The sequence below is a fragment of the Microcaecilia unicolor genome, chromosome 3 (genome assembly GCF_901765095.1).
Source record: "Microcaecilia unicolor chromosome 3, aMicUni1.1, whole genome shotgun sequence".
Lineage (NCBI taxonomy): Eukaryota > Metazoa > Chordata > Amphibia > Gymnophiona > Siphonopidae > Microcaecilia > Microcaecilia unicolor.
In genome coordinates this window covers 477341696-477366811 of record NC_044033.1, presented here as the reverse complement: position 1 = coordinate 477366811, position 25116 = coordinate 477341696, and the positions used below count along the sequence as shown (strand labels likewise).

Here is a 25116-nt window from a genome sequence, read left to right as displayed (position 1 = left end):
ATTTCACTTATTTTTTCTGTGTTGTCAGATAATTATGGATGTAATCCCCACCCCTGGCACCACCCCTGACCCCGCCTCCTTTAGCCTCCCTAAACAGTTGGGCCACCGACCGCCTATGTAACCTGGACAGATGGCCAGATGGTGCTTGATTGGTCCATGATGGTCATCTGTGGACCTGAAGGACAGTGCCAAAGCTTGGCATGAGAGGGAGAGAAAATGCAGATGAGAAGATCTGGTGGTGTACGCATCTCTTGGAGGAAAGATTGAATTGCCCAAACACCTGCAAACTGTATCTCTGTGCTGAGCACAGCACAAGGTCAAGTTCAGAAGTGGCTATGTGGCTTTCTGTGAACTGAGTAACCAGTATTTTTGCTGAACAGAGACCTTGGACTAAAGCCTGATCAGAAGTGGCTTGCAGGAGAATTCTGCTGTAGCCTGAAGAGGAGGAGCTGATTCATCACCCCATCTGGACTCGGAAATTATGGACAGCAAGGGTGAGAGAGGAATTTTTTCCTCTTATGTTCAGAGTTAGCCAGTTTTGTTTTTTGTCTGTGAAGAACTGGTTGTCTCAGAACCTGTGGTCATTAGCCTAACTTTGCTGCTAGGTTGGTAATCTCTTCTTGGGATATATAATAGTTGTGTAGTTATATATATATATATACAGTATATATATATACATATTGTATATCTATTGGTAATCCTTAGGATTGTGTGCACAGTATCTTATTTTTGTATTTTTCTTTGCCATATTGCTTTATTTATATTTATAATAAATAATATATATTTCCATTTTGGCATTATTCCTTTCATTGGCGGAAAGCCTAGCAATAATCTAAGGGCTAATTTAGGTACTGGTCATCTCCTTAGCCAAATGAGTCCGGAGGAATTAATGTCTAAATGATTCTCTGATATACAACAGTGCCAGGGGTGTAGCCAGGATTCAATTTTGTGAGATACCCAGTGTTGGACTGGGGAGGGAGGCAATGCATTTTATCTTCATTTAACCCCCCTCCCCGCCGTGTTAATAATTTTACCTTTGCTGGTGGGGAAGCCGAATCCCTGCCAGCCAATGAAATCTGATGCCCAGAACTGCCCCAGTGTTGCCTTAGCAGCAAAGAAATCGTGGCCTCCTTTCCAGCCGCTGATGCCAGTACTCCTTACGCATGCTCAGTTTATGTACGAACTGAGCATGAGCGAGGAGTACCGGTGTCAGGGCTGGAAAGGAGGCTGACGATTTCTTCTCTTCTGAAGCAGCACTGGGGCAACTCTGGGCAGTAGATCTCATCAGCTGGTGGGGATTGGGCACCCCCGCCAGCCATTTGACAGGTACTTTGCGATGTGGAGAGAGCTTGATCCCAAACTGGGGGGGGGGGGGGGGCAGGCCTCCTTGTGGCTATGCCACTGATACATACAGTACATACACACACATATATGTATATTTATACATTTATATACACTTATTAGAGGCCAACCAAATTTCTCTACACTCTACCATATGAAGAAGTGGATCACTTCCGCACTTGCCGCAATGTAGGAATAACATCATCCATGTAACCCTTCTTCTTCAATCATGCCCTCTCCATCAACAGGTTGTAGGTCAAAGTGGGAGGGATCCTTGATTAGTACTTGACCTTGATGCAACAAGCCCATCCGTGGAGGGAGAATCAACCGAGGAGTGACTTGAAGACAGATGAGGTCCGCATACCAAGGGCATCTGGGCCAGTCTGGAACTATGAGAATGATCTTCCCAGGATGAAGAGCAATCCTGTGCAATGTCCTCCCCAAGAGAGGCCATGGAGGAAGCACGTAAAGGAGGCCATCTAGCGGCCAAGGCTGTAGCAGGGCATCCATCCCCAGGGAGTCCTTCTCCCTGAAGTGGATGTAGAAACTGTGGACGTGGGCATTGAGTCTGGATGCCATGAGGTCCAGAACCAGAAGGCCCATTGCATGTAAATGAAGTGAAATGAGACCTTTCACAGTTGACATTCTCCCGGGTCCATAGACACCCTGCTGAAGAATCAGCTTGCGAGTACAGGGAACCTGCAATGTGGGATGCTGAAATTATCGACTGTTCAACTCCGCCCACAGAAAAAGAAGACAAACCTCCTGGGCTAGGGACAAACTCTTTGTTACCCCCTGTCTGTTGATATAAGACACTGCTAACACATTGCCTGAGAACACTTGCACTGGCCTCCCATGAAGTAGAGGCACAAAGGCGAGTAGAGCTTTCTGGAAAGGTCAAAGTTCCAATCTGTTGATGGACCAGGAAACCTCCATTCTCAACCAGAGGCAATGCACAAAGGGGTGAAGATAAAGGGCTGGAATCGGAGGTAAGAACATACCAAGTGGAAGTCTGAAAGGGCAACCCTGCCTGACTATGCAAAGGTATAAGCCACCAGGTCAGACTCCATCTGGCTTGAAGCATCCATGGCACCAACTGGTCATAATCCTCCAAGAACAGAGACCACAAGCTCAACAAGGAAGACTGTAGGAGCCGCATATTGAATTTCATACAAGGTAGAACATCCAAAGTCGATGCCTTAGAACCGAGAACCTGAGCATAATCCCATGTTTGCGGGCAGGGAAGAGAATGAAGCCTGAGAATTTGCTATTTGAGCTTGAGACAATGCTGGGGGTAAGATGATTCTTGCTGTAATTCACCCCAACCTAATGCATTCTGAAGGCTCTGATGATAAGAAGGCGCTCGAATCAGCCAACCATCCACGTAAGAATGGACCCGGATCCCTTGCTTGTGAAGGAAGGCTGCTACCATCATCATAACTTTGGAAAAAGTGTAAGGTGCGAGGCCAAAAGGCATGACTTTGAATTGATAATGATCTCCCAGGATCGCAACCCAGAGAAACTTCCTGTGAGAAGGACAAATTAGGAAATGAAAATAAACCTCATTGAGTTCCAATGAGGTGAGAAACTTGCCTGGCTGGACCGAGGCTATCACAGGTCGAAGAGTTTCCATGCAGAAGTGTAGCACCCTGAGAGACTTGTTTACCCATCTGAGATCCAGAACCAGGTGAAAAGAGTCTTCTTTCTTTGAGACAACAAAATAGATGGACTACCGGAGGAACAGGCTGAATGCCCCTCCCCCCCCACCAGGTGCATGAAAGATGTCTAGGTAGTTAGAATTGCCCAACTCTTGACAGAGCTGCTGCAAGGGGACAGTAAAAAAAAAAACGATCTGCATGTGGCTTGGAAAATTCAAGCTTGGAGCCATGCAGACTGAAGTCTATGACCCGCTGGTCTGTAACAATGGTGGTCCATTCCTGGTAAAATGGGAAAAAGATACCCAACTATGCCTAAGTACAAAGAGTGAACCTCAATCTCATCATTGCGAGGGTTGCAAAGAGGGAGAGGTTCTAGAGGTAGCGGAGAAGGACTTTTTGCCTCCACAAAAGGAAGACCGAGTCTGAGGAAAGTGAGGGTTGGTTTTTTTTTTTTTTTTCAGAGGAAGCACTAGCCTTACAAGGTCCATAACTCCACACGTCTTGAAAGCGAAACCTAGATGCCTTGAAATGAGGTTTAGGCTTGTCCTTAGGTAACTGCTGGACTTTGGAATCTCCCAAGTTCCTAACATTCTTCTCCAAATCGCACCAAAGAGAAAAGTTAACTTCACCAGACAAGACTTGGATGCCATGTCTGTGGCTCATTTCTCAACCAGAGGTAGTGCTGTGCCAAAACAGCAAAGGCCATACTTTAGGTGATGCTTGAAGAATATCATAAAGAGTGTTTAACCAATAAGACAACCCTGCCTCAAGGAAAGGAAGAATGTCTGGAGGCGAGTACAATGGGGACAATTGCTGAATCCATGATAAAGAAGCCCTGGCCACAAAAGAAGAAAAAATTGCTGCCTGAGAATCTAAAGCAGCCATCTGAAAGGCAAGCTTCAAAGAAGCCTCAAGCTTGTGGTCATGCATATCCATAAAAACAGTGTCGCCTTCAACAGGGATAGTGGTACGTTTAGTAACTGCTAGTGCCACCTGGAGGTTAGAGTCAAGGGTATCCGACTGAGCCATGATAAGCTCCTACATACCCTCATGAATATGTAAAGAAACTGGAGACCTCTTAGTACCTGACATAATAGAGGGAGCAGGAGCAAAGGATTGAAAAGCAGAAGACAAAATGTGTAAAACCTCCATAGACTTTGGGATTAACAGAGGAAACTCTGCACTCAAAAACAACCTAGCTACATTAGGATCATTACCCCAGCCTACCCCTTAAATTTCAAAGTCAGGGATACCAGCAGAACCAGAGCGGTCAGAATCCACAGAAAAACCTCCTCTGACTCCCGAGCAGCAATGTACTCCAAATCCTGTGAAACAGAAAATTTTCTTTTCTTAGGAAACTGAAATAACATGAGAGGGATAAACAAAGGCAATTTGAGCTGACTTTAGTAAAAATGCCTGATGAAACAAAAGAACAAATTCAGGTGAAAATGACAGGGCAGAGACTTTAACCCCCACAAAATCAACATCCTGGGATTCAGTAGCGTGTGAGAAACCCGCTAACAAAATAGCCGCCAAATCATCGTGGAGCCGTTGCCACAGAGCACAACAAAACTGCCATCAGAGCGGAAACCATTTGAACTCCCAGAGACGAAGTACCAATGGCCAAATTAGGAACAGCAACATGTTTGTAGATGTAAAGCATAGCGTGCAGGAACTGGTAGCCGAGAACTTACCCTTCCAGTATGCACAAGACTTAACGGGCTCAGACATAGTGAATACAAAATATACTCACAGAAAAAGCGCGTCTCGTGACCTCCAAGGTGTTGAATCCTCGCAATCTTCCCACAGCACAAGCGCTCCCAAAGAAAACTACAGTGGCTAACTTTTTTTTTTTTAGATAGAAGCAGAAGAAAAAGAGTAGGGAAAACTGAGATAGAGGTAGAAAGTGGCAACAGGGGAGCAGGAAGGGACATAGACCACTAGGTTTAAATGAGGCATCAATATTCTCAACCCCAAACTCTACTGAACCTGCAAGCAAGATAGGAGGCCATATAGAAGTCACCGCACAGCACAGGTGCTGTTATTCCGCCTGCTGGAGATAACAGAATACTAAGTTGGTTGCTATGCACAGGACCTTATAAGGCACAACTCATTAGCGTTCTCTATCTCCACTTGCTGGTGGTTGGTCACAACCCATTTGTGTGGTCTGATCCTTGCGATGTAATGGAAGCCTACTTCCCCCTAAAGTACTGAAATATGACTCGCTACAATATGTCCATTTCGCTCTGAGCAGAAAATAAAAGTACAATAAAATCTACTACAGATTTAAAACCTCCAGAAAGGGCTGTACAAAATGACCCTTTTGTGATGCCTTTTTTTTTATTTATTTTTTTTTTTAATTATTTTATTTATTAATATAAGTCATTATTTCACAACAAATTATGAATATGCAATAGGCATTAACAACAGGAAGTAAAAAAAAAGGAAATAACATTTAAGGCCTATTCGTCCACAAGTTAAGAAACATTGGTTCCAAGAATCAAGTAATATAACTAACAAAGGCAATAAGAGAAAAAAAAAGAAAAAATTATAATCCCCACCAGTTGCTACCTCGGGGTTGCTGATCCCAGCCTGCTATTTTATGGAGGGCATACAACATTCATATCTACTCTAGCATCAAGAAATTCTTTTAACTGTTTAGGGTCAACAAATTGAAACTGTTTGCCCTCAAGCATTAAATTACATATACAAGGAAATCGTAATACAAAATTTATTCCCAATGCCAACGCTCTAGGACGCAGTTCCAAAAAGGCCCTGCGTCTAGCTTGAGTAGGCCTTGAGAGGTCAGGAAAAACACGAACCTTTGAGCCCATAAACAAGTTTTCTAAATGTCTTAAGGAAAGTCTTAATATTGCATTGCGGTCAGGCTCCAAAACAAAAGTAACAAGCATAGTAGACCTCTGGGTAATAATCTCTAGTGAACTCTCGAGGAATGAAGTTAAATTCATTCCATCCCCCACCACTGGGAGGTTTCCATCACCCCCCTGTGGGTTCCAGATGTAATAGGCCCGTGTTATGGGGGGCAACGAATCCTTGTCCATTCCAAGAATGTCCACCATATATTTCTTGACCATTTCAACAGGTGAAATTAAAGGAGACTTAGGGAAATTTAGGAACCTAAGGTTAAGTCTCCGAATCTGATTCTCCAGGTATTCTGTTCGTTTATGAAGAAAAGTATTGTCCTTAACCAAAACAGTCTCCAAAGTTCCCATCTCTTGTAATTTAGTATTCAAATTTTCCAATTTCGAGGCCTGCTGCGCAGATACCTGTGCTTGGAGTAGCGCAGCTTCAGAAATAATTCTTATATTATCAGTATTCTCTTTTAATGTAGGTTGCATAGAGATTTGAATATTATGTACCATGTCCCATAGTGATTCTAATGTCACAATTGCAGGTCTAACCACGCCAGAAATTCCAGGAAGGGGTTGAATTTGAGCACCAACTTGAGATAGTTTAGAAACAATTTCTAAGGGAAGTACCTGTAAAGCTGATTGAAAAAGTACTTCTTTCGGTTGGGGTTCACATTCTATCGCCGCAGACCTTCCCTCGAGCAGGTTGGGCTGAACGCCTACATTCTCCGTCCCTGCTTGGGCTGCCAGCAATTCCCTTCCGGGTTGAGGCGGAGCAATGCGCTCTACAGGGCTCAAGGAAGCCCCGTTGGCGCTCTCAATCGACGCCGATGTGTCGAGAGCGGCAGAGGGGGTCGAAGCTCCCCGAGGTCCCGGTAGCTGCTTCGGAAACTGAAGAGTCGTCTGCCGTAACGCCGAGGACGCCTCAGGAGCCGAGGAACGCTCCTTAACTTTCCCCCTCCGTTTCCCCATCAAGGAGGCCACAGAAGCAGCGAAACCAGCAGAAAACAACGGAGTCACCTCAGCAGCTGACACAGGTGCGTCCGGTCAAAGCGCCATCTTGGAACCAGATCGCCTTTTATTTACATTTTATAGTTCGCACATCGGAACATCTATGCGGATTACAATAAAAACATAAATAATCACGTATACAAAATATTATAATCATTTTAACATAGTAACGTGGAGGGGCATTTTCGAAAGGAACGTCCAATTTTTGATTTGGATGTCCTCGCAAAACGTCCCGATCCAGGGGTGGGGAAACCCGTATTTTCAAAACAAGATGAATGTCCATCTTTCGTTTCGAAAATACTGTCAGGGACGTCCAAATCCTTAAATTTGGTTGTCCCTAGACATGGACGTTTCTGATTTTCGGTGATTTTCGAAACCAAGGACGTCCATCTCAGAAATGACCAATTGCAAGCCATTTGGTCATGGGAGGAGCCAGCATTTGTAGTGCACTGGTCCCCCTGACATGCCAGGACATCAACCAGGCACCCTAGGGAGCACTACAGTGGACTTCAGAAATTGCTCCCAGGTACATAGCTCCCTTACCATGTGTGCTGAGCCCCCCCAAAAAAAAAATCCCCTCAAAACCCACTACCCCCAACTGTACACCACTACCATAGCCCTTATGGGTGAAGAGGGGCACCTAGATGTGGGTACAATGTGTTTCTGGTGGGTTTTGGAGGGCTCGCTGTTTCCTCTGTTTTAATTGTTTTGCAATAAAGAACTTGTTTCAGAAGACACCACTTGAGAGAGGACTTTTTTTGTATCCACTGTTTTCCTTGCTTCGTTGCTCTTTCGTGGAGAGAACACCTTCTGTGTGTGTTGGCGTCCTCTACAAACATAACAGGTAGGGGTGGGGGATGGTGCTGGGTCCGCTTGTCTGAAGTGCATTCACACACTAAAACTGCTCCAGGGACCTGCATATGACATCTGAGGCTGGCACGACATATTTTGAAAGATGTTTTTTGAGGGTGGGAGGGGGTTAGTGACCACTGGGGGAGTAATGGGAGGTCATCCCTGATTCTCTCCGGTGGTGATCTGGTCAGTTTGGGCACCTTTTTGTGCCTTAGTCGTAAGAAAAACAGGTCCGGGTGAAAATGTCCAAGTTTTCATCAGGGACGTCCTTGTATTTTTTTTTTATTATGGGTCAAGGATGTCCAAGTGTTAGGCACGCCTAAGTCCTGCCTTCGCTACGCCTAACATGCCCCCTTGAACTTTGGACATCCCTGTGATGGAGTGCAGTTGGGGACGTCCAAAAACGGCTTTCGATTATACAGATTTGAACGTTTCTGAGAAAAGGACATCCATCTTCCGATTTATGTCGAAAGATGGGTATCCTTCTCTTTTCAAAATGAGCCCAACAGTGACATAGAGGGGCATTTTTGATTTGATGTCTATGTCAGACTTTGGAAGTTTTGAGCTAAACATCCCAAATCCAAATAACAAATGTAACCATTTTCAAAAAAGCAAAACATCTTTTTTTTTTTTTCAAAAATACCATTTGTAGCAAAGTTTTGTACTCTGTGCATTTATCTTTTTAGGCCATTTTTGAAAAATAAAATGTACAAGTGCAAAACATAGAAAATCAAGCCATTGGGATGTAGGAGAGGCCAGCATTTTTAGCAGACTGGTCCCCCAGACATCCCAGGAGAGCAATGGGGACCCTAGGGGACACTACTGTGGACTTCATATAAATGCTCCCAGGTGCACATCTCACCATTGCTCCCTTAACTTGTCTGCTAAGTTCTCCAAAACCCACCCAAAACCTACTTCCCCCAACTGTACATCACTACAATAGTCCTTATGGGTAAAGGGGGTACCTATATGTGTGTACAATGGATTTCTGATGAGCTTTGGAGGGTTCACAGTTTCCAAAACATGTGAAACAGCTAGGGGAAGGTATAGGCCTGAGTCCACCTGTCTACAGTGCTCTGCACCCACCACTACACTACTCCAGGGATCTGTATGCTGTTCTAATAGACCTGACTATAACATCTGAGGCTGTCATAGAGGCTGGTGAGTACTATTTTTATTAATATTTTTTTTTTTTGGGGGGGGGGTTGGAAAAGGGATAAGTGACCACTGGGGGAGTAAGAGGGGGTTATCCAGTGGTGTGCTGGTAAATTCTTAACAACAGGCTTTCTTCCCAGTCCACCTCTGAACCCCCCATCCACCTCTGTGCCCCCCCAAAAATTGCCCAGCTGGCTGTAGCTGGGAAGAGAGGCTGGGGGGCAATGCATTACTCTCTCAAGGAAAAAATATTAAATGCTCCCAGGTTCCAATCTAATTCATGTTTAATGTGGGATAAAATGCCATAAATAAGCAAATAAATAGAATCTTTTAACGCTGAGCATCTGATTCTCATAACATATCTGTTTTAGAAGCCCTTTATCAGGAGAAAAAAAATCTCTGCACCAATATAACAGGGTTAGGGTGGCCCTATAACCAGCCCCTCCACATGACACACTGATTACGATGTATAACAAATTACTACTTTACCTATGAACTCATTGTGAGCAGGGTCACCATCTGTAGCTCTGCCCCTATAGTAGCCACACCCACAGTAGCCACATCCCTTATACCAGCCATGGTGCATATAAATAGGCATCATTGAAATTTTATACCAGTACATGCGTGCTTCCCTATTCATACAAGGCTCCGCAGATAGCACGCATTATTCACAAATATTGGCACGTTCTAGCTGTGCACCAAGAATTTTATGAGCACCCCAAAGTGGCATACAGAAGGAAATCTAATTTGGGAGAACTGTTGAAATGCCCTACCCCTGATTTTGTTTTGGGTTCGCATTCCCTGTGTGAGAAATGTGTATATTGTAGATTCTCCTTGGCAACCAGTTGTGTAGCCATTCCGGGGTCTTCCAGGAAATTGTATTTGAGGAATAATACCAGATACACCAGTGATTGTATTGTTGATTGCATCATGTGCCCCTGTTCTCTTTATTATATCGGGCATACAAAACGTCAGTTGAAACATAGACTAGCAGAACATACAAGCAACATTAAACATCAAAGGAAAGAAGCTCCTTTGGTGTCTCATTGGTTGTAACATCATTCAATGGATGATTTGAAAGTGGTGGTCCTGTTTCAGCTGATGAAACCTAGGGGTGGGGATATCATTGAAGCGCTGATATTGTTTGAGCAACGATATATCTTTTCTTGGGATACGGTGGCCCCGAATGGACTAAATATGGAGGTCGAGTGGATCTAGGATGGGTTGCCCTTAAGAGATGGGTGGGGTCGGATTTAGGATAGGTGTATTTAACCTTGGTAATAGATTGTGAAGGCATGAACCTGAGGATCAGTCATCTGGGACCGTGACTGGACGTTAATCCCGCTGGTGAGTAGTCAGAAATGATATTTATATATTCCATGATTAAAGTGGATAAATATGGATAAAATATATCAGGTAAATTAATGATGAAGTTAAGGTTTGTTGTTGGGTGTTTATAGATTATAAGAAAATAGTTCCTCCTGAAGAAGAGGATTTCAAAATGCGGCCAGCATTGAGGAACGTGGAATAAAGGAACTTGCGATGGCTTGCTATTTTTCAGCTGCACTGAATAAAGCTCTCCTGTGTTTTCAAAAGATTATGTGCTGGAAACATTGAGGGCAACTTGATTCATCTTGATGAATAAATAAGAGGTCATAATTTGTTGAGGACTGAAAGTTCAACATTCTACAGCCAACCAAGGAGCATAAAGACATTCCCAGGAAGGAGAGTTTCGGTTTTAAAGATTTGTTGAAACGCATGCGAAGATATTGACAGTTTAAAAAGTTCAAGAAGTTGAAAGGTGTTGATTGGATTTAAGATTCGAAGAGCATGGGAATATAACAGATCGATGGATTCATTGAAATGAAGGAACTTTTTGAGGCCATGTCCAATTGAGAACTTGGGGTAGTAATTGGTTGGGGGTAGTAGAACTTGAACTTGATCATCCGATAATGCATATAACCTGTTTGATTAGGATAAGAATATTGTTAACAAGGTAAAATGAGAGTGTTATGATAGGAGGAGTCCTCAATGTTTATAAGTGGGTTAATTCAATATATGTTCACAGGATTGAGCCTATTTAGTAAGCAGGAAGGATATGTATGTTGATAAAGGTTTTTAATAAACCGATTGATAATTGAAAAAGATTTCTGGAGCACAATTAAACAAGTGAGTACTTTAGCAAAGTGCTCTGGTTAAGAATAATATACCCCCTTTTTTTTGCTTAACTTAGACCAGTATTAAATTTTAACTGTCAGACCCTCGACCATTCTGGTTTTATGTAGAATTTTGAATTCTATAGTTACATTTTAAATCTAATGTATTTATATATTTTTATATATCTACTAGTAAACAAAGGCCCGTTTCTGAGCGCAATGAAACGGGCGCTAGCAAGGGTTTCATGGCTGCATGGCTCGTCGCGGTTTTACCTGGTTTGTGGCATGCAGCGCTGCTGTTTCCGTTGTAGCTCTGTGTGGGTGGCGGTTTTCGTGCCCTGCCCTCGACGTCATCGCGTTTTGACGCGAGGGTGGAGCAGAGCTACAGTGTGGAAATTCGGAGTTTGTGGCCTGAGTAGATTGTTGGAGGTGAGAATCTGCTCTGCCCTCAACGTCATAACGTTTGACGTGAGGGCGGGGCCCACAGACTGTGATTTTCGTGGCTTCAGAGCTTCGAACATACGAACTGGCTTCAGTGACGTCAGCAGACAATAGAACGTTGAGGGTGAGTTTTATATATATAGATGTGCTTTTGATTCTTGTGTATATATATGTGTGGTTTTTGAATCATGATTTTATGTTTTAGTATATTTATTTGTATATGTTTTTCTAGACTTCTGATGCAGGTGCAAAGGCACCGAAACACAGCTGCTGTGTCGAGTCTTGTGATATTTTCCTAATAAAGACTGAATTTTTATACGTCTCCCTTGTTTTTTTTTTTGTTGCATTTGTACCCCGCGCTTTCCCACTCATGGCAGGCTCAATGCGGCTTACATGGGGCAATGGAGGGTTAAGTGACTTGCCCAGAGTCACAAGGAGGTGCCTGTGCCTGAAGTGGGAATCGAACTCAGTTCCTCAGTTCCCCAGGACCAAAGTCCACCACCCTAACCACTAGGCCACTCCTCCTACTCCATCCTACTCCTTTTTGTTGTATTCAATTTTAACTGCCAGACCCTTGAACATTCTTCTAACTTTTGGAGATCCCTCCTCATCGTTTCTACTCCCTCCAGGGCATCCACTCTATTGGCTATCTTCATGTCATCCACCAAAAAGGCAAACCTTTCCTTCCAACCCTTCAGCAATATCTCTCACAAATATATTAAACAAAATGGGTCCCAGCACCGACCCCTGAGGAACCACACTGCTCACCATCCTTTCCACCGAGCGGATTCCATTTACCACCACCCTCTGCCACCTGTCGGTCAACCAGTTTTCTATCCAGTTCACCACTTTCGGTCTTAAGTTCAGCTCTTTCAGCTTATTCATGAGTCTTCTGTTGGGGAATGTATCAAAGGCTTTGCTGAAATCAAAATAGATTACATCTAGCGCACAGCCTTCATTAATTTCTTTTGTCACCCAGTTAAAGAAGTCAATGAGATTCGTTTGGCAGGATTTTCCTTTGGTAAAGCCATGTTGCCTCAGGTCCTGTAACCCATTGTCTTGTAGAAAGTTAACTATCCTTTCTTTCTGTAGCAACTCCATTATTCTTCCTACCACCGATGATTGTATTACCTTGCTCAGCCTGTCGGCCAGACTGTTTACACCTGCCAGATAAGTGGCTTGGCAAAACATACCCTGATGGCATGCCCAAAACCACATCTGGATGGCTTCCTGACACAGAGGGCGACATCCGGTGCCCCCCTGCTTGTTGGTGTAGTACATTGCAACCTGATTGTCTGTTTGAATAAAAATAAGTTGGTTGGACAGCTGATCTCTGAAAGCCTTCAGAGTGTTCCAGATTGCTCGTAGATCTAGGAGGTTGATCTGAAGACCTGTTTCCTGGAAGGACCAGGCTCCCTGAGAGTGAAGCCCATTCACATGAGCTCCCCACCTCAGGATGGATGCATCCGTCGTCAGCACTTTTTGCGGCTGAGGAATTTGGAAAGATTGTCCCATGGTCAAATTGGGCTGGATCGTCCACCATTGAAGAGAGTTGCTAAAGTCTGTGGACAGTCGGATAACATCCTCCAGATTCCCTGCAGCTTGATACCACTGGGAAGCTAGGGTCCATTGAGCTGATCTCATATGTAGATGTGCCATGGGTGTTGCATGTACTGTGGAGGCCATGTGCCCCAAGAGTCTCAACATCTGCCGACCTGTAACCTGCTGAGACACTCGAACTGCAGACATCAGAGACATGAGGTTGTCTGCCCGTGTCTCGGGGAGATAAGCCCGAGCTGTCTTCTTGTCCAGTAGTGCTCCAATGAACTCCAATTTTTGAACAGGAGTGAGATGGGCCTTGGTGTAATATATCATGAACCCTAGAAGCTCTAGCACTTGAATAGTCATCTGCATGGACTCCCGAGCACCGTCCTCCGAGATGCTCTTCACCAGCCAATCATTGGGATAAGGGAACACATGCACTCCCAGCCTGCGTAGCGATGCTGTGACTACTGCTAGGCATTTTGTAAACACTCTGGGCAGTACACGGTACTGAAAATGCTATGTTCCAAGCCGAAATCGAAGATACTTCCTGTGAGCTGGAAGTATCGAGATATGTTTGTAAGCATCCTTTAAGTCCAGAGAGCATAGCCAATCATTTCCTGAATCATGGGAAGAAGGGTGCCCAGGGAAACCATCCTGAACTTTTCTCGGGCTAGGAATTTGTTCAGGGCCCTTAGGTTTAGGATGGGACGCATAGTCTATAGTACTCTTGGCTCTTTTGAGGGTGGAGTCCACCACCATGGAATTGTGGGGAAACTGAGACCTCATCAACCCAGGTTCACCATGGATCTGATACTTGGAATCAGTCTTCAGGGATCACGGGAGCAGACAGAGGGAATGATCAGTTTTGCATAAGGACTTCCTTAAGTACCTTATGCAAAGGAGCCATCACTGCCTCCTTAAGTGGAAAGATGTAGTCCAGGACCTTCAGTATCTCAGCCCTGGGCTCATCCTCCACTTCCATAGGGAATGAAATGGCCTCAGCCATTTCCTGTACAAACAAGGAAAAGGAGAGGCTCTCAGGAGGAGACCATCTACTTTCAGGTGGAGGGGAAGGTTCAGAGGGAATCCCAAAAGACTCATCGGAGGAAAAGTATCTGGGATCTTCCTCTGTCTTCCACGAGTGCTCCTCTTCAGTATCAGAAATCACTTCCCTAAGGGATCTCTGAGACTGAGCCTGCCTCGACGCCAAGGATCGAAGTCCTCGATGACGGTGTCGAGGGGCCAACGCCCGCATGGACTGCGGTGAAGTTTCCTCCACTGACGTCGATGGGGAGTCGACCTGGGTGGCAACCAACACCAGAGCCGCAAGCGGCACTGAGGTTGGGGACCGCACCGCAGGTGAAGGGCCAGAAGCCACTGCAGCAGATGGCATGGAAGGCGCAAGCACCCACGACGCCGAAGCAGACTGGCGCAGCAGTCCTTCCAGAAGTTCTGGAAGCAGGGCCTGGATGTGCTTGTGGAGAGCCACCATCGGAGAAAGCTAGGGGGCCGGTGGAGCAGCCGGTGGCAGAATTGGTTGAGGCTCAGGAGCAGGAACCGGACTGCTAAGAGGTCAACGCATTGGCACCTCCTGTATGGAGGGGGATCAGTCCTCTCGGCGCTGACACTTCTCAGGTGCCGAATCCTTCAACACCTCGGAGCTCCCTGCACTGTGTGTCAAAGGAGAACTGTGACAGTGCTTCTTAGCCTTTGCTCGATGCCCGTCACCAAGGCTCTTCAGTACCGACGAGGACAATGTCGAATCCTCATGTCATCTCAGGGTCGGGTCCGACGATGGTCGATCCTGGGCGGCCTGCACAGCAGGAGGCCTCGAGACAGGTGAAGACCCACTTGATGCCTCACTGTTCCCAGCGTGTCTTGATCTCTCAGCAGCCATTACCTATGCTACTGATGTTGATGCGTCCCTCAATGTCGATACCGCCAACCTCGGGACCGATGCCGACGTCGAAGGACTGGTCTGAGCCCCATAAAACTTCTCACGTTGGGCTTCTGAAGCTAGTTGGGTCCGTTTCTTCATACAAAGACACAGAACACAACGAGCTGGGCTATGGTCGGGCCCAAGGCACTGGATACACCAAGAATGGGTATCTGTACCTGAGATGGTCCGGTTGCACTGAGTACGTTTGAAGCCGCTGGGTGTCTTCAATGACATGGAAAGAAAAACGTCACCAGCAAAAATCAAAGGACTCGATTGTGTCTAAGTAAAAAGGGCACAAAAGGGTAGAAACCCGACCATGCAGCCTACAGCTGGCCGCATCGTAAAAGAAAGAAAAAAACTTAAAACAGTTGACAAAAAAGAACTGAGGAAATAAGGGAAAACAGGTTTAAAAAAGAAATAAGAGAAAAAACACATGATGAAAAGTCACTAAAAAAAGAAGGCTCTTTTTCCTGGGCAAAAATGAGGAGCACAGGACGAACCTGCCGCACCTCTTCGTGAAAAAAAAGAAACTGAGGTACACGCTTGTGCAGTGGGCAGGAAGTCAGTCCACGCATGCGCACCAGAAGGCTCTAGCAAAGTTTTTGGTTTTGCTATGGCAAATGCTGGTTCCCGGGCCAACGCAGACGTTGACCCACTTGTGAGGATAATACAGCCTGCTTGTCCTTGGAGAATGTATTTTAGTACATATCTGCTTAAAGAAGACATTACACTTTAAGAGATCAGAAATATACATTACTGCGCTAACTGGTTAGCACACAGATGATGCAGGAGTCTTTACTGCCTACAAAATATGACGCGGTAAGTGCTCTCAAGGTGATTTTTAAACATGGCCACGCACTAAAGGCAACATTAGTGCATGGACATTAATAGAAAAAAAATAGTAAATCGGGATTTTACAGCTATGGTGTTAGACCAATTTTTAGTGAACATGAAAAATCTTGCATAACTATGCAAGATACCTTGCATTATTATATAACTCAGTTTCCATTTGATATTAGGTTGTAGATAGAACATCTAACATTAGCATTCCTGCTGTGAGTAACTTGTATCAGAAGATTCCAAGCTTGCATTTTAATATCAAATTTAATTTTCTTTCCATCTAATTTAGTATCTCATTCTATTTCATGTGAATTCTCCCAATGGAACAAGATTTGATAAATATCTGGTTCCCTCAGATAAAATATTAGAAAACACAATCTTAAATCTCAGGATGCCTACGGAATTTTTTTTCTACAATGCATTTAGAATAAAAAAAAAAGCAATCAAATTATAGTAAGGAAGAAATGGAAGGAAATATATATAATACGCTTCAAATCCCTGTGATCTTGGATTTTCTTCTAAACAGTGCACTAGTTGTGCCAGTAAAGAACATTCTACATCACCGTGTTACTGTACAAAGCTTTCAATAATGTAATTGTTCTCTCAGCCTGGATGTGCATTTTCCTAGCCGGTAGGTGCAGGGTAGATGGTAGAACTTTTTCAGCCCCAATTAGGTCCCTAAAGGAGGAGGAATAATGTCCCCTCAAAGCTTATTGGGAGTCTTTCATCTGAGTTCCTGGCTGTGAGATAGTACAGCAATTTTGTGTCTTTATTTGTAAGGGGCAGGAAGTTCCCCTAGGAAGTCTTATAGAACCTGTCATCCCTTCATGATTAAAAATACAATATTGCTACCCCACCCCAACCAGCAGGAAAACAGGTAGAGGACTCTCACACAGCTTATAACTGATTGGAGTTTAGGGTATTGAAAGGAAGTACAGAAACCTGGGAGGAAAGTGAGAGGGCACAGAGATAGAAAGAAGATAAGAGCCATATAGGAGGCTTTCAGGAGAGGGAAAGAGGGGGTGAGTACATAGGGTGAGAGAAAAGTGAGAGGGCTGAAGGGTAGAAGAGGAAGGAAGCATGAGGAAAAAGGAGATAATGTAAAGAGGTGAGGAAGAATGTAAAGGAAGAATGAGTAAGAGACAAGGGTGAGGAAAATGAGAGGAGAAAGCACTGAAGGGAGCTAGGGGAGAGAAAGGGAGAGAGTTGAGGAAGACATGAGAGTCCTAGATGAGGGAAAGATAAAGATGTGAAATGGAGAATGACCATAAGAAAGCTGCATTGGGATGGAATGTGAGAGAGGTAATAGAGGCTGTGGAGCAGAGGAAACATGAAAGTGGCTCTGGAGTGGGTGGGTATGTGTACACGTGGTAGGGGAGAATGGTACTGGAAGACTGGAGGGTGGCCAATGTAATATCGATTTTTAAAAAAGGTTCCAGAGGAGATCCGGGAAATTAGACTGGTGAGCCTGACATTGGTGCTGGGCAAAATGGTAGAGACTATTATAAAGAACAGCATTACAGAGAATATTCAAAAGAATGGATTAATGAGACAAAGCCAACATGAATTTAGTGAAAGGAAATTGCTGATCAATATTGTATATTTGGATTTTTGAAAGGTGTTTAACAAAGTACCTCATGAAACACTTCCGATGAAAATTGGGGAGTCATGGGATAGGAGGTAGTGTCTTATTGTGGATTAAAAACTGGTTAAAAGATAGAAAACAGAGAGTAGGGTTAAATGGTCAGTACTCTCAATGGACAAGGGTAGATAGTGGGATTCCCCGGGGGTCTGTGCTGGGACCGTTGATTTTTAACATATTTATAAATAATCTACAGATGGGAGTAACTAGTGAGGTAATTAAATTTCCTGACGACACAAAGTTATTCAAAGTGGTTAAATCACAAGAGGATTCGGAAAAATTACAAAAGGACCATACGAGACTGGGAGACTGGGAGACTGGGCTTCTAAATGCCAGATTCGTTTAATGTGAGCAAGCGCAAAGTAATGCATGTGGGAAAGAGGAATCCGAACTATAGCTACGTAATGCAAGGTTCCACGTTAGGAATCACCGACCAAGAAAGGGATCTCGGCATCGTTGTTGATGATACGTTGAAATCCTGTGCTCAGTGTACTGTGGCAGCTAAGAAAGCAAATATAATGTTAGGTATTATTAGGAAAGGAATGGAAAACAAAAGTGAGGATGTTATAATGCCTTTGTATCAGTCCATGGTGCAACCGCACCTCAAATATTGTATTCAATTCTGGTCACCGCATCTCAAAAAAGATATGGCATGGAGGAGTGGCCTAGTGGTTAGGGTGGTGGACTTTGGTCCTGGAGAACTGAGGAACTGAGTTTGATTCCCACTTCAGGCACAGGCAGCTCCTTGTGACTCTGGGCAAGTCACTTAACCCTCCATTGCCTGCCGTATTGAGCCTGCCATGAGTGGGAAAGTGCGGGGTACAAATGTAACAAAATAAATATATATAGTGGAATTAGAAAAGGTACAGAGAAAGGCGACAAAAATGATAAAGGGGATGGGATGACTTCCCTATGAGGAAAGACTAAAGCGGCTAGGGCTCTTCAGCTTAGAGAAGAGATGGCTGAGGGGAGATATAATAGAGGTCTATAAAATAATGAGTGGAGTAGGGGGCATGAATTGAAGCTACAAAGTAGTAAATATAATACAAATTGGAGAAAATTTTTCTTCATTCAACGTGTAATTAAATTCTGGAATTCGCTGCCAGAGAATGTGGTAAAGGCGGTTAGCTTAGCAGAGTTTCTAAAGGAAGTCCATACTCTATTATTAAATTGACTTAGGGAAAATCCACTGCATATTTCTAGGCTAAGCAGCATAAAATGTATTGAGTTTTCTGGGATCTTGCCAGGTATTTGTGACCTGGATTGGCCACTGTTGGAAACAGGATGCTGGGCTTGATGGACCTTTGGTCTGTCCCAGTGTGGCAATACTTATGTACTTATGACTGGGTGAGGGCTGGGCACCCAGACCAACAGTTAAAAAGATGTGGGCTGGCATCGCATGTCGCCAAGAGACGCAACTAAATGATGCAGAACATATGAAGCTTAAGAAATCATGGGGAGGGGAGATTTATTTTGCATCTTGTAAAGGGGGGGGGGGGGTCCGCTTCCTCCTCTTGGGTGGAGCCAGCAAGCCTGCGGGGGCTCCCAGGGTTCCAGGACAGAATGCTGCTGATACTGGGACTCAGGACCAAAGTATTTTATTATCAAGGCAATTTTATACCAAAAATCATAATATATTCTTCAAAACAAATGGTACAGCCCTCTTAATATAGTCTTCAAAAGGAAAAGGTACAGACCTCATAAGATAATCTTCAAAAGAAAAAAGGTCCAGGCCAGGTCCCAAAATCCCTCAGCAAACGCTCAGCTCCTCAAGACCTCAGGTCTTCTATTAGGGCATTAGCTTTCCCTTCCCCCTCCTTCAGAAGGGTTTAGTAAGAGTTCAGCACACTTCCAATATAGCACAACAGTTCAGAACCAATCTTCATGGACAGTCTTTGCACATCAAACCAATACCACAAATCACCTGCCTTTTCACAGAACAGAGGGAACCCTGTAAGGAGCAGGGTTGGCAGTTTCTCCCACCTCTCAGCACCATGCCCGGTGTGGCCTCCTCCACTGCCTTCAAGTGCTGGGCAGGACAATCTTTGAATTCTCCCACTCCATGGTAGCTGGCTCCTCTCCCTTAGGCAGCTCTAGTGACAGGCTACTTCCTTCCTCCACATACTCCATGGAATCTCTCTCTCCAGTCATTTCCCCTCTCTCCTGGTGACTGAGAGCCTCCAGGTAATCTGTTCTTCCCTTCTCACAGCTGGGGGGGAATTATATATTGATGTCGAAGCCAGGGAAACTGAGCTTCATCCTTCCCTCTCCCTCTAGTGGGGAAGGGAGTAACAGGCTCACCCTACCTCGAGCCATTGCTCCCCCTGCTGGGGCTGGGAATCCATTCCATTTTTTTAGGACTACTCTCTTCTCTCATTCTTGCAAGGACTTCTGGGACCCGTAGTTCTGGGCTCAACTGCTTCACTGGGGAATCTCTGGGGCTTGCCTTGTCACAATCCTCAGTGAAAAGAAGGGGAGGAGTAGCAGTGCTAATACACAAAGCTTTAGCTTGTATAACAGATGTTGAGATGTTTTCTTAATTCTCCGTTTTATTTATAATGCCCCTTCTATTAAGAGATTTTGATAAATTCTTAACAAAAAGGGCTCTATCATCAACTCGAAAATGGTGATGGGGAGCAGCCAAGGAGGTTTGATAACAGGAGATAGCATGAACCTATCTGGCCCTTTATATGGGCTGAAGCCAGTAGGCAGAGCTTGTTGCTCTATCAACTTCATTGTTTTGGATGTACCAAGATGGCAGCAGCTGCATTGGGGAGAATTAAAACCTTCTTGGGTGGAGACTGGCTTCAGCCTTGTGACATCATGCCATCTCCGTTTATCAAACCTCCTTGAGGTCAGCTAATCTATAATTGATTAATATTTTGGCAGACAGATGGAAATAGAGAGTCCACACATGGTGGAAAAGATGTTGACCACAACCAAATATTTTATTTCTCTAAAAATGTGTTCCCATTTCACCCAGTCAAACGCTTTCTCTGCATTCAAAGATAAAGCAAGTACTAGAAGGTTCATAAATTTAGTGGTGTAGTTACATAATGAAATAGAGCATGGTAAGAGATCTCAGCAGAAAACCTATTTGATCTCGTAAAATTTAGGGAGAACTAAAATTGCTAGAATTTTGGCATAAATGTTGTAATCTGTTTGTCTGTAGTTTTCTATAGAGGCAGTATCCTTAATTGGCTTCTCTAACACTATAATTGCTGCTTCAGCAAAGTTAGCACCAACATTTTCATAATTTCCTCAGACGTTCAAAATATTTCAATAGGAACCAAAGCAGGAGTAGAGAATGACACAATGACAATACACCAGGGAGATCAAGTTCAAAGCAGTTTTATTAGAGCACCAAAATGAAAAGACCCGACATGGGCTGTGTTTCGGTGTACGCAGCCTCCTACCTCAGTGGTCACTATACACAACTCAAATCTCTGACACAACTGAATGGAAACTGAAAGTAATGCCAGATGCAGTAGCAAAAGCCAATGAAGCAACAGTCTCCACAGCGCTATGGTGAAAAGAGAAGGACACCGTGGCCCCACCATTCATCATTTCCAGCGCTTGAAAAATATTTTTATATTTATAGCATCAGGGACTTACCCGGCTGTAGTCGCTGCCCGATTACCACTGGAATAGCATGATAGCCCTTACTGCCTCCTAATTTGGGGGCGGAAAGAGCTCCTCCAGGAAATGGCCGTGCAGCAAGTATTTAACTTACTGTATGGTCATTTCCTTTAAAAAAAAAAAAAGTATTTTACCCACTGTGGTAAAAGGGGGCCTTGGTGCATAGCAATGCCACCACAAGGCCTTTTAACCGCAGCGTGGTAAAAGCGGCTCTTAGTGCTTTGAAAATATGCCTCCACATGCACTAGGCATCATTCTATAAGATAACCTTCTAGTATTTTGCATGACCTTAAAAATGTAAAAGTTTGAATTCAGAAGCTTCAGAATGACATAAAAATTTTATTTAATGTAAATGCTGACACATGCATATAGAAGCTACCAAACGACCAAATGATAATACTCTTTTTTTTTCACAAATGTATATTTCAAAAATGCTTGCTCCTTCTACATATTTGGGGAAATGCATGTGTATTTCCTGTTAACATATATGTATTTTACAAAAGGCTCCACATGCTTTTGTAGAACAGTTACAAAATTGTGAATGTCCCCACTAATGTCAGTGAAATTTAGCCAATTGAGGGAGAAGACATTTTTAACTGGTTATGCTTCACTAGCGAACTCTCAAAATTAGCTGGCTAAACCTTTTGAAATTCTACACCCCATAGATATGTTTGTCTACTTTAGCCTCTTTATCATTTTATTTATTATGTTAACTGCTTTCATTATATTTATGGTATATCAAATAAACTGAACTTGAACTATGTATATTTTGTCAATTAAAAACATTTCTTACCTTTTTCACTGACACTTTCACTTTCTATTTCTACATCTTCACAGCTTGTGTATCCTGGTGTTGATGCTCCTTCTTCCTCCGAGCTACTGACTGACATCTGTCTTTTTTTACCACCTCTTTTTGACCTATGGGGCTTTGGAGGTGATGGTCTCACCGATTCTGACTGGTCAGAACTAAGGGAATCATTCCTTAGCATAGTCTCCATTTTCTCCCGCTTTGCTTTCCGCATGAGGATGGCAGAACTAGGATCTAGGCGACTTTGTTTTTTGAAGGAGTCATGGTTCTTGGAGTCTACATGTTCTGAAGGAACAGGGCTGTGTCTTGGAGTTGGTGGGCTATGATTGGATAATTGTTTAGACATAGGAAGTCTTCCATCATCAGTTCTATCTATAGAGTATGCTCTTTGATTTTCCATAAGAGTTTTTTTGTCCTGAGTTCCTGGTAACTGTGAATGCTTCCCGAGTTTGTTCTCAGGTACCTCGGCTTCATCCTCTTCCATATGTGCTAATGCTACATCACTGTGCCTCCTTTCATAACGCACCTTAGAAACCTTTGCATGCATACGCATCTGTTGCTCCTCTGGTTGTGGTTTCACTGGATATATTGCTAAATTAGGATCACTTCTGTAACGAGTCTGATAGTCTTTTTCCTGCCTTTGTTTATCAGTAGCAGCTGCCTTGCCTTCCTCAACTTTGTCAGGCATGTCCTGTGACCTCCCTTTCTCTAATCTTCTATTTTCTCGTCTTTCTCTGTGTTCTCTGTTTTCCATATGTCCCTCCCCAAGTTGAGGAGACAATTTTGGCACTCGTTTGCGCTCAGTTCTTAAACCCCCTTTGGCATTTAGCTCAGGAGTTGATAAAGTCTTCTTCCTGCAGTTAATAAAAAATGAAAATGTGTCATAAAAATTGTGCCTTATATACATTTTTAAAAGTTGTGGATTTAGTATTAATGCCCTATAAATATAAAAGTTTGCAAGTTTTATAAGACAAAAAGTCTAGATAGCTACTCCAAAACATGTAAGAAATTAACTAATTTGTATATTTAATGGAACTTATTAACTACATTTATAAAGAGATTCACCCAATATGGTGTACAGCAGATATAGTTTAACATAAAAATTACAATTTTGTTAAAAGCATAGCAAGAGTAAAATGACCAAATATAAGCATAAATGGAGTTAGGGGCCCTTTTTACTAAGCTGTGGCAAAAAGTGGCCTGCGGCAGTGTGAGCGAGTCTTTTGGGTGCACGCCAGTTCAGTTTTTACTGCGTCCTGGAAAAAGGTCCCTTTTTCAACGGAGAGGCCAGAAATGGAGGTACGGCAAAATAAAAATCAGCACATATCCATTTTCAGCCTGAGATCTTACCGCCACCCACGGACTTAGTAGTAAGGTCTTACACGCTACCTTGGCGGTAGGCATGCAGCGCGCGCCCACTGCCATTTACTGCTGGGTAAGCACTATGTGGTAGAAAATAGAAAATATTTTCTGCCATGTGTTTTTGGCGCACACCAAAGTCGGAATTACCGCCTGGGGCATGTGGCCCTTATGCGCCTTTGTAAAAGGGCTCCTTAATGAGGTAAACTTGGAAATGGAAAATTGTAACCTAGTAAAAGGACTAACATGATACAGTATTAGAAACATACATATTTAACAACACTGAAGAACAATCATGTAACAGAAATATAATAAATCTCAGTACAATAGTAGATGTAATCTACTTGGATTTCAGCAAAGCCTTTGATACCATTTCCCACAGAAGGCTCATGAATAAGCTGAGCAGTGTGAATTTAGGAACCAAAGTGTAAACTGGATTGGAAATTGGTTGACGGACAGATGACGGGGGGTGCTAGTCAATGGAACCTGCTCGGAGAAAAGGAAGGTGAATAGTGGAGGGTATCAGACATTGATACTGCAGCCAATTCTATTTAATATATTTCTGAGCGACGTTGCCGAAGGGTTAGGAGGAAAAGTTTGTTTGTGGATGACATAAAGAATGCAAACAGAGTGGATACCCTGGAGAAAGTAGGAAGGATGAGAAGAGATTTAATAAAATTAGAAGAATGGTCTAAGGACTGTCAATTGAGATTTAATGTGAAGAAGTGCAGAGTGATGCACTTGGGATGCAAAAATCCAAAGGAGACATGCTAGAATGGAGGTGAGAGACTGATATGCATAATTCAGGAGTGGGACCTAGGAGTGATAGTGTCTGAGGATCACAAGGCAGCGAAACAATGTGACAAGGTAGTGACTGTACCCAGAAGGATACTAGGTTGCATAGAAAGAGGTAAAACCAGCGGAAGAAAAGAGATATTGATGCCACTGTACAAGTCATTGGTGAGGCTCCACTTGGAGTATTGTGTTCAATTTAGGAGGCTGTATCTTGCTAAGGATATAAAACGATATGAAGCAGTTCAAAGAAAAGCAGCAGAAATGATATGGGTTTTGGACCAAAAGATATATGAGAAAAGACTTGAGGAACTGAATATGTATACCCTAGAGAGGTGATATGATACAGACATTTACATTCTTGAAATACATTTACATTCTTGAAAGGCATTATTATGCAAACAAATCTTTTCCAGAGAAGGGGAAGTGGTAGAATAGAGGACATGAATTGAGGTTGCATGGGGGATCAATTTAGTGTCAGGAAGTACTTTTTTCACAGAGATGGTGGTGAATGCCCTCCTATGGGAGGTGGTGGAGACAAAATGAGTAACAGACTTCAAAAATATGTGGGATAAATACAAAGGATTCCTATATGGAAAGAGAATGAGAGCCTACTCTCCACCCCCAGACATGCCTCCCACAGGTTAGGAAGACAGTGGGGTGCTGGCCCTGCAAGGGGAGTGGGCTGAAGGGAAGGGACAGGTGCTGGACTTGTTGTGGGGGGGATAAGGAAGATGTGGAGGAGCTGGTCCTGGGAGGGAAGGGGAGGGGCTTGAAGGGAAGAGAAAGGTTCTGGACTTGCGGAGGGCAGGGGGTTGGAGAGAAGGGAAGGGAGAGAGGTACTGGACTTGCAGGGGGGAGGTTGGAGAGAAGGGGAGAGGTGCTGGATTTGCAGGGGGAAGGCTAGAGGGAAGGGGAGAGGTGCTGGATATGCAGGGGGGTTAAAGGGAAAGGGGAGATGTGCTGGACATGCAGAGGGTTGAAGTGAAGGGGAGAGGTGTTGGACATGAAGGGGGGCTGGATGGTGCTGAACATGTAGTGGGGGGCTGGATGAAAGGGAGAGAGGTG

The 25116-nt window shown here is 43.8% G+C and overlaps 1 protein-coding gene across 7 annotated transcripts in view; it reads right to left on the bottom strand.

Annotated features, from left to right (window-relative positions):
* RIMS1 (regulating synaptic membrane exocytosis 1) overlaps positions 1-25116 on the bottom strand; it is an 871728-nt gene that overhangs the window by 518778 nt on the left and 327834 nt on the right. For 4 of the 7 annotated variants that reach the window (XM_030199021.1, XM_030199022.1, XM_030199023.1 and 1 more), the window contains exons 12-13: positions 22536-22751; positions 21883-21965 (exon numbers count right to left, since the gene is read on the bottom strand). In XM_030199021.1, the coding sequence (XP_030054881.1) occupies positions 21883-21965; positions 22536-22751 (299 nt within the window). Of the gene's footprint in view, positions 1-21882; positions 22752-25116 lie in introns of all 7 variants that reach the window. The other 3 variants (XM_030199020.1, XM_030199019.1, XM_030199018.1) reach the window with 1 other exon arrangement.